This window comes from Pipistrellus hanaki (genome assembly GCF_964339955.1).
Source record: "Pipistrellus hanaki genome assembly, chromosome: 2".
NCBI classification, from domain to species: Eukaryota; Metazoa; Chordata; class Mammalia; order Chiroptera; family Vespertilionidae; genus Pipistrellus; species Pipistrellus hanaki.
In genome coordinates, this window is record NC_140504.1 from 98,375,493 (window position 1) to 98,385,277 (window position 9,785).

The 9,785-nt window shown below is 47.6% G+C and overlaps 1 protein-coding gene across 3 annotated transcripts; it reads right to left on the reverse strand.

The window, feature by feature from the left end:
* Positions 1–1,218: 1,218 nt before the first annotated feature.
* Positions 1,219–5,344, reverse strand: ZIC1 (Zic family member 1). 3 transcript variants are annotated; one of them, XM_084871795.1, is made up of 4 exons: positions 5,120–5,344; positions 3,999–5,027; positions 2,446–2,609; positions 1,219–1,870 (listed from the first exon to the last, which is right to left on the reverse strand). In XM_084871795.1, the coding sequence occupies exons 2-4, from the start codon at positions 4,978–4,980 to the stop codon at positions 1,673–1,675; spliced, it is 1,344 nt and encodes a 447-aa protein (XP_084727921.1). In that variant the 5' UTR covers positions 4,981–5,027; positions 5,120–5,344; the 3' UTR covers positions 1,219–1,672. The 3 variants fall into 3 exon arrangements, with proteins under 3 accessions (XP_084727921.1, XP_084727922.1, XP_084727920.1); XM_084871796.1 differs by having other exon boundaries at positions 3,999–5,022; positions 5,116–5,344; XM_084871794.1 differs by having other exon boundaries at positions 3,999–5,179; positions 5,242–5,324.
* Between the last annotated feature and the right edge of the window lie 4,441 nt (positions 5,345–9,785).

Sequence of the window (9,785 nt, forward strand, 5' to 3'; positions counted from 1 at the left end):
GTACAAAGTAATTAATTTAAATTAACATCATGTATAAAGAAATATAAGTAAAACACTTTATGGACATTTACTTTTGTACAAAGAAGTAAGGCCTGGAAAAGCATGCACTGACAACCTGAAAATTAGTCATAGCCATAAATGGTTTAATTGAAGATGGCAGTTTAAAAATATATTGTAAATCTGCAACTTGGTTTCAGCCTGGGGAATTTAATTTCGGGGCAGTGGAACCTTTGGCTGCAAGTTTACTTGCAACGCTATAGAGTGAGCATTGAGCTTCTGACAATTCGTCTACATTAATATTGATGTCGCTTGTGCAATCTATTTCTGTTATTTTTATGGTTGTTGTTCTACATCTGCAAAGGTCATTTAAATTATATTGCGGCCTGAAATTTGTTTCATAAATTTTGATATAAATACTAATTACACCCTCTCAGAGAGCCAGCAGGGTAGCATTCATTTATCATGTTTATACAACCTGCAATGACAGAAAGGGAAGGATAGGGAGACCGGAGAGCTTTTCCCAAGAACTGCTAAGAGTGGCAGAAGAGGCAGCAGGTTGCTGGGGTGGGAGCAAGGAAAAAGAAGAAATTCCTACCACAATCACTGAGATTTAAGAATCTTTAATAAGGTACGAAAAATTACCAAACATTTCTGGAAACTAAAGTGTACATAACGAGTTCTTCTAGCCATAAATATTGAATAGCTGTAACATGAATAGTCCGGCCCTTTACATGCGGGTAAATATGGTAAATATGGAAACTAGGAATTATATACATTACATGTTGTTTTTGCCAAAAGCAACTGACAGTTATAGTTTATATCTTTTTTAATATCACTTTACATAAACAAATGGGCCAGTTTTAACACGCAGATTCAGGCTCCTACTATACGAATTCTTGACAGGACGTGAAACAACATTTTACTGCACTTAAGTACTTAGACTTTGGGACAAAATGTTTGCACTTTATACCAAAACAAAACAAAACAAAACAAAACAAAAACACACACACACATCAATACCAATAATATTCTTTTAGGTCGACGTGGAGACTGTAATCGTACAAATTCACATTTTGGTACACATTTACTAGAACATTCTTGCCATTCAGTACAAATAGTTGGCTTTCGCCAGCCCCCTACCCTCTTCCCACCCCCCTGACCTCCCAGCCCTTCCCTGCCCCAATGCAAAGACCACAACGCCACGATCCCACCCGCCCGCTCAAAACCGAGATATAACTATTTACAGAATCCAACGAACAGTTTGAAGCTAATAATTCTGTATTTACAAGAATGCAAAGTCAAAAAACAAACAAACAAAAACAAATAAACACGCGGAAGCCCAATTCTGTTGGGAAACTGGACCCCCGGGGTTGTCAGCATTTGGTCTGGCGGTAGCCTGATCCCCGACCCCCTTCCCTCCTCTTAGCTACCAAGCCTTTGCCAAAAAAGACAAAGAAAAAGAAAAAGAAAAAGGGGGACGGGTAACGAAAGGTTTAATGCTTTCTCTCTCTCTCACTCGAACCTGGGTCTACAAGCAAGTTCAAAAAAAAAAAAAAATAGAATTGCGGAGTAAGGTAGCAGTGTTGATTCGCAGGGATCTTTCAGTTATATTTTGCATACGTTTATGTTCGGTCTCTTAAATAGGATTTTGATCGGTGTTTTGCTTCTGATTTTAAACGTACCATTCATTAAAATTAGAAGAGAGCGCGCTGTGACCGGCTGTGTGGTGGATCGCAGAGGAGGAGGGCGACAGGGAACTGGTGGTGGGGTTGTCTGTGGAGGGAGACACGATGGTGGGTGGCGTGGAGGACTCGTAGCCTGAGCTGGCGGCCGGCGAAGGCTGTGAGCCCTGGGAGGAGGATTCGTGGACCTGCGGAAATAAAGTCGAGTTTTTAAGGAGATAGAAAGCGGAAGCAGCGGGAGCAGCGGCCGCCTAAGACGGGTGAAGGCAGCACGCCGCCTCCCTAGAGAGCCCAGCATTCACTGGACCTCTAGGGAGGCTTCACCAGGGGCACTTGGGCTCGATTGTCCCCGCCATGCCCTGCAACAGCAGTTCTCCAGTGAGGGATAGCGACCCCGGGGTCACAAAAGAAAGATCTGGGAACCTGGAGACTGGATATGAGGCTAGAGCCCCAGAGGGCTCCCCACACCCTGCCCCCGCAGCTCGACTTTGCTTGCTCAGGTCTACATACAAGACCTCAACTCTTCTGCAAACTCTTCCAGCCCCAATTGCGGCAACTTCGTCAGCGTCACCCAGGTAGAATAGCTCCCACTCCCTATCTGGGCCAAATTACTTTTCACTTTTCTTGTTAAAAACATAAATTTATAACAGTTTGGGGTTCACCCACCCCCTTTTCCACTCTCTGCCCAATCCGACACAGCTGGCTGCCACTCGCCGTGGACCCAGTCTAAGAGCCGAGCGGGCTCCTGTCTCGAGGCAATTACCTTCATGTGTTTGCGCAGCGAGCTGGGGTGCGTGTAGGACTTGTCGCACATCTTGCAAAGATAGGGCTTGTCGCTCGTGTGCACGTGCATGTGCTTCTTGCGGTCGCTGCTATTGGCAAAGCGTCTGTCGCAGCCCTCGAACTCGCACTTGAAGGGCTTCTCCCCTAGTGTGAAGGGTGTTAAGGAGAAAGGTCTCATTAGAACAAATTCTGTGGTTGTATTTTTAAACGTAAACAAATGAAAAAAAATAAAAACAAAATAAAAAAAGATTGCAAGTGAAAAAGCCGGCTCTTCAATAAAGTCACATATATTCAGTGGTTTTATAAATATTTTAATTAATTTACTATTAATCTAATTAGGTCCAGATCCTATTGTTGTTGCTATTATTATTATTATTATTATTGGATTTTTTTTTTTTTAAGATCACAGAGCAGTAGCAGGTTTTTCTGCCTGGGACTATACAAATGACTTAAGGCAGCAATACCTGCCTCAAAGTTTTTAATTTTCACTTTAGGGGCTGATTCTCCTGCTGTTTTGCACCTATCTCTTCCCCCCACTTTTTCCCTGAGGCTCTGCAACCCCTTTTTAATTTCTCCCACCACGTAGTCACATTTTATAAGGTAATCTGAGTGGAGAGGTTGGCACCACAAATTCTTCCCGGACTGTAGCCATAAACTTAAAATTCCAAAAGCACTTCTCAGAAATTACTGGGGAAATAAGAATAGGGAAGCAGAGTGGATTCTTGGCTTTATTGGAGCAAGAGGCCCAGAATGGCCTATCTGACCCACACTACAACCATGGCTCAACTGCAACTTTTCTTATAACTGTTCAGACCAGTTTCTATTTTAAAGGCCAATGTAGGGAGATTCAGTGTTTTGAAAACCACCTTGTAGAATCTGATTGATGACAAGAGAGGGAGAGAGAGAGCCTTCCTCTGACTCCTCAAGCTTACAAACAAGTCACTACTAAAATTCTATTCTTTAAATATGAGTAACCTCCAAAAAGCCTCCTCTGATCAGACTTGTTTTCACCACTCCCTCCCTCCTTTCTGTCTTTCTGTTTTTATTTCTTTCTATGCATCTTCATTCGACATCCTTCAATTTCCTCAGTCCCATCCTTTGGGAAAGTCCTCACTAAGGTGTCTAGAGAAGGATAAGGATGTTGGTGGGAAGCAAACATTTAGACTTAAATTGTCTGCTGCCGGTGCAGCTGGAGCCTCTGCCATCAGGAAGAGCTAGCCACCTCTCCCTGTTTCGCGCTCACGTCAATTATTCAAAGCCAGGTCTCTGCTCTCCCAGCCTTTTTTATTCCTCATTTTAAAATCTATATCCCAGGATCCTTCCCGTCTGATCGTCTTATACTTTTTTCATGGTTTCAAACCTGAAACCAAAAACCAGTGTATAATTTTGCTGCCTGCCTGCTGAAACCTGAGGCCCAGACTCAACCAAGGCCCAGTTTGTGCCTGACCGCTGACATTTGGATTTCCGGTCCCAGGCCCAGGATGAAGCAGGAGTGGGGCACAGGTGATGGGTCAAAGAAAGAGGTTTCCATACCTGTGTGTGTTCTTTTGTGGATCTTTAAGTTCTCAGAACGCGCGAACACCTTGCCGCAGCCAGGGAAGGGGCAGGGAAACGGCTTCTCTCCCGTGTGCACGCGGATGTGGTTGACCAGTTTGTATTTGGCTTTGAAAGGCTTGCCCTCGCGAGGGCACTCCTCCCAGAAGCAGATGTGGTTACTCTGCTCAGGTCCACCGACGTGCTCCACAGTGACGTGCGTAACCAGCTCATGCATGGTGCTGAAAGTTTTGTTGCACGACTTTTTGGGGTTGGCCAGCTGCTCCGGCTCGATCCACTTGCAGATAAGCTCCTGCTTGATGGGTTGGCGCATGTAGCGGAAGAAGGCTCCGGCGCCGTGATGCGCGGCCATGTTCACGTTCATGGGCCCGTAGCCGTGAAGCTGAGGCGCGGCATAGTGCTCCGAACGTGGGCTTGTCACCTGGCCGTATTGCTCGGGCCGCGGGTACATGTCCCCCGAGAAGCCAAGCCTCATCTGCCCATTGACCACGTTGGACGATGCGTGGCCCGTAGCCTGCTCATGAAGGCCAGGGAAAAGGAGGTGGCCCGCAGCGTCCGTGTGGCCGTGTGGGCCCCCGAAACCCCCTGCCGAAGCAGCAAACAGGCTGTGCTGAGCGCTGGCTGCTGCTGCCGCGTCTCCAAAGCCCCGGTTGCGGAACAGAAAGTCCCGCGTGGAGTTGAAGGCTGCGCTGGAATAGGAGCCGACGTGGCCCGGGTGGTGGTGATGGCCAAGGGCAGCGGCAGCCGCGTAGCCAGGCGCCTGAGATGTGAAGGCTGTCTGGCCCGCAGAGGCCAGCTCGTGCGAGCTGGGGTTGAGCTTGAAGGCTCCCATGCCGTCGGCGAACGGGTTGATGCCCAGGCCAACGTCGCGCTCAGACACGTCGCCCGCGGAGTGGTGGCGGGACGTGCCAAAGGTGGTCACGCCGATAGCGGGGTACTGGGGGCCGGCGTCCAGGAGCATCGTGGCTGCTCCGGGCGAGCTCCGGCCTCCCCCACCCCCACCCTTGCCTACAGAGGAGGGAAAATTAGAAGGAGGAGGAGGAATGGGAGGTGGAGGAAAAGGAGGAAGAAGATGAGGAGGGAGGGGGGAGTCGACCCACCTCTCGAAGTCCTAGCCTGCAGGCAGCCGCTCCGCCCTCCGGGGAGCCCGCCTGGCCGACCTCGGAGAAGCCAGACGGCTGCCGGCAGTGGGCAAGGCGGGCTCCGGAGCCCTCAGAGCAACCCCGCTGGCCGGCTCGCACTTTCTCTCCGCTCAGTCTCTGTTGAGAAGAGCCCGCGTCAAGGCTGCCCAGGGAAAGCCATGGAGCATCTCGACCCACCCTCCCAACCCCCCCTCCAAAAAAAAACCTTCCTCCCAGATTTGTAGCATAGAGGAATGTGAGCACAGGAGCCGCAATTGCTCACTCTCCGCCTCGCGCCGGATGCCCCTCCTCACTTCTCCACTAGACCCTCGCTCTTGCTCTCTTTTCTCTCAGGTTCACCTTTTCGCTCCTTCACTCTCCCTTTTCCCTTCTGCCTTTTGCAATAATAATAATAATAATAATAATAATAATAATAATAATAATAAGCGGGGAGCAAAAAAGAAAAAAAAAGCCAAAGAAAAGGTGCAAATAATGCACAATATTGTCTTTTGCGGTTTATCTTCCTGGGGAGAAACTTTCACCTCCTCAGCCGGGCGGTGAGCGCGAGACTGATAGCAGCAATCATTCCTGCAGATAAATGAATTGAAAGGACGACACTGTCTCCCCCCCTTTCCCCCCCCCTCCCTTGATGAATGGGAGCAGGGGGGAGGTGTCACGTGCGGCTGACGCCAGCTCCCATTGGTGCGTCCGCATTCACGCCGCCTGCAGCCGCTGAGTCAACTGAGGGCGCGCCTAGGCGCCTCGCGCTGTTCATTGGCCCTCCAGCCTCATCAATCCCAGGTATTGTAAAGCGCTTGACATCCCCTTTTGACAACCCCGGCTGCCTAGAGAAGCAACTTTTTCCCCCCAACATTTTTACCCTCTTCTCACGGAAAAAAAAAAAAAAAAAAAAATGGAGGGGGGGCATGATTTCTTTTTCTTCTCGCAGTCATACAGATTTATTTTTACCCTGATTCCTCTTGCTTGTCCTCTCCCATTTCTCTCTCTCTCTCTTCTCTCTCTCTCTCTCTCTCTCTCTCTCTCTCTCTCTCTCTCTCTCTCTCTCTCTCTCATCTCTCTCTCTCTCTAATCTCTTCTTCTTAGTCTTGTCCTCTTTCAAACCTGGTTTTAGCTGAGCGATTAGGGACTTCGAGTGTGTGGGAGAGCAGGAGACCGGGCTAGGGCTGGTAAACACAGCTAAGACACTTCTAGAATGTCCGGATTCAGCAACTTTCTTTTCTTTCCCTCATCTTCCCTCCCTTCAAGGGCAGCAAAGGAAGCTTTTGTTATTTGCTCTTTTTGAAGTTTTCTTTCTTCTTGCATTGCCCCCTCCCTCCTGTTTATAATTTAAGGTCCCAGGAACACACGGACATTCCACTCTCTCTTTACAAAATATCAGGATAACCGATTCCCTTGGTTTTCTTACTTTTATCAAATCCATCAGGTTTCCTGCCTCAGTTTCCTCAGTTTCCTCACCACCACCACCACCACCTCAAATAAGCATAGGTAGGTGAGTGCTCTTAACTTTCTAGTTTATTGAGGTTTGGAGTTTTTTTTAATAGCAAATTGGAAACATTGCTGCTCAGTTTTACCTCCCCCCACACCGTGTTATTCTTCTCTTTTCTCCCTTTTCTCTAGTCTCCCTCATCTGTCCCCATGACCCCATCCTTCTGCACTACTGTTTCCAATAAGAGCCCCTTTCATTCAGGTAAAACTGTAAATTTCCCAATGTGCCATTGTTCTTCAGAACTGTCCAAAGCTCCCTAGAAATCCCCAAATACCTTTTTGGTATTTAAATCCCTGATAGATAGAACCAATGTAAATTTTGTGACATTCAAACCTTTTTGACTTCACAAATCAGTCACCCTTGTCACAGTTATTGAAATTCCGCAACTCGCCACACCAGGACGGTGGAAAAAACGGGCGCGGTCTTTGTTTCTGACCAGGCTTTTGATCGCCAAAGAAAATTTACTTACCTTCAGATGAGTGAGCAGAAAAAGAAATAACACTCCCTTTGATTTAGTTAGGAAAATGCAGACATTTGGATTCAGTGCAAACATACAACACTTGCTTGTTTTCGCGATGCGGCCCTCGATTAACCTGTCTTTGCCCAGCGCAAAGTCTATTCAACAACTGCCCGTAGTTGCTTTTTGTCCTGTCCACAAAGAGCCATTGACCATATATTAAAATGATTGTTGAAAGGTAGAGAATATGGCACTTAAAAGTAGAAGAAAAATCCCTGTGACTCAATCAATTAAGGCCAGTAACATTTATGCATTTCAAAAAAAATGCACACGGATGCTAGGGCGGTGGTGGAAGATAAAGGTTGCGTTTCTCCCCAGCTCTGTTTAAAACCCAGCAGCCTGGGCTGAGGATTTAGCTCAAACGTCTGCATACTCATTAGATCTAATTATTTTCTAGTAAGGAAAACACAAAAAGCCAAGAGTCGGAATCTTTCAATTTGCCCTTTGTTTCTAACTTCATTTGGCTTATTTGCAGCTGAATCAGAGCCCTAAACTCTCTTCGCAAACAAAGAAACCTCAACTCATCCTTTCACAGCTAGGAAACTCTCCAGTGCTTGGGAGAAAGGAAAATGAAAATGAATTTGTTTTGCCCAGTCTCCAGCCTTAGCGGCAAAGGCAGGAGGGAGACAGAATCAGCACTAGCCATTCCTTGCCTTTTTGGTTTTCTGGTCTTTTCATCGACTAGATTTTCACTTGGATTTGGCAAACTGAGCTGCCCTTTTCCTGCACTCTCCCCTCTCAAAACCGGACTTGTGTAACTGGGATGGTTTCCCAGGGTCTAAAGAAACCCGGCGCAGAGCATTTGTGCTTTGACTGGGAAATAGAAATTTGAGAGAGAAAAAAAAAATCAAATATACTGTCCCCAGCAACAAGTCTGAGCGCAGCAGCCCAGTACTAACTTTGACTGGACCTGTTTGAGAAATGGAAAGAAAGGGCTCGGCTTGAGAAGTCGTTTTTGTTTGTTTGTTTGTTTGTTTGTTTGTTTGTTTTTTAAGTATACACTTTTAGTTGCTCTGATATATCTATTTTGAACAAAGGGTTTTCTACTGTCTACAGGGGAGTTTGGACCTTACCTGCAACTTTTCTCTGGAGGCTAAACTGCTATCCTACGGAGAACAAATATTGAACCCGTCTCTCCCTCCTTTCCAAAAAAACAAAGAACAAAAAACAAAACAAAACAAAACAAAAAAAAAAACAAGGAGGGAACGTGAAGGGGAAGGGGAACCATTAAACAGGGTTCTTCAAAAAAGAAAAGTCTTCTTCTCTCCAGTCTGTGGAAAATCCAATGGGGACTTTGAAAAGAGTATTTTTAGGAAACGTGTCCAAATTTACAGGGTAAGAGTGACTGTATAGGGAGGGGATAAAGAAGTTGTGGGTTGTAGAAGTTATCAATTGGGATTTGCTGCGCTCTCTGCAGGAAACGAAAGAGGCTCCAGTTCAAAGCCACATGCACCAACGTGACATATAAGCCATTAAAATATCCTGACGGCTCATTTCTGCTTCATCATACATTCTCTAACTGCTTCCCGAAAGCTGGAAAAAGAGAAATGAAGGATGACCGCCTCGCTGGAACCACAAAGAGAGGCTTGGAGGGGTTTGTGGTTCCCCTTCCGCACCCCAAAGTGATGTGCAGAAATGAGGAGACCCCAGCCACAGGTGAAGTGGGGTAAGTGCGTGAATCCAGGGGGTAGACAGAAGAGACTTGTACCCCCAAGCAGTTGGGTAGCAAGCTCCCTTATGGGAGCCATTGGCACCCAAACACCTCTGGGGGGAAAGCCCATCTAGACGTTCTCCCCAACCAAATGCCTCTCTAGCCCCCCCCTCCCCCCCCCCCCAACCATGGGTATTGGCCCTATCTCCCTGACACTAAAGGGGGAGGAGGGCACTTCTACCAAGGGGCAGTGATCGTGGATGAGTGCAATCCTTCTCCCTAGGAAAGAGGGAGCTGTAAGGGGACCAGATGGAGCACCAACTGGAAAGGGGACTTAGAGCAGCTTGTTGCCCACCTGCCCTCCCTACCTCTCTCCTTGTAAATTGCCTGGGTGTACAGGTGGGCACAAGATGGGGAATTGTGGCCCTGAACTTCCCTCTCAAGGAGTGACCAGAAGGGACCCCTGCGAGTAGCTTCTCTGCTTTGCCCCCAGGAGGATTGCTGGAGGGACTCCGCTGCTCCTCCCCAGGGTTAAGGAGCCTAGTTATCCAGGATGGCAGCAAGATGATGGAACTTCTCCGCCCCAACCTGAAGGCGGATGCTGGCTGGGTCAGCCGCGGGGCTGGATCACTGCTCTCATGCGTCCTGTGGTCCTGCTTCAAGACGCTGACCGCTGAGATCCGCTCTCTGCGCGCTGCCTGCCATGGGTTTGGGACTTAGCTTTCTTTCTCTCAGATACATATGAGGGCTAAGACTAGCTCTCTGGGGAGCAGGCCGAAGCCACCTCGGATTCTGAGCACTATGCTAGACATCTATGGACACTGTATGTAAATTAGGGACAAGAGGAGTGGAACTGTGGGGCAGTGAAAGAAAGTAGGTCTGCCTCAAAGCTTTGACAATGGGAATAGCTGGAATCTAGTGCGGTCTTGGGAATGGAGAAGGGGCATTGGAAGGTTGCAATTTGGTTGGC

What these genes read in the sequence shown, in the direction of transcription:
- ZIC1 (XM_084871795.1), bottom strand. Translation starts at nt 4,980, where the DNA reads ATGCTCCTGGACGCCGGCCCCCAGTACCCCGCTATCGGCGTGACCACC. An exon ending in CCACAAAAGAACACACACAG is followed by an intron (nt 2,610 to 3,998) that starts GTATGGAAACCT and finishes CCTTCACACTAG; the next exon opens with GGGAGAAGCCCTTCAAGTGC. An exon ending in CGCTGCGCAAACACATGAAG is followed by an intron (nt 1,871 to 2,445) that starts GTAATTGCCTCG and finishes TTATTTCCGCAG; the next exon opens with GTCCACGAATCCTCCTCCCA.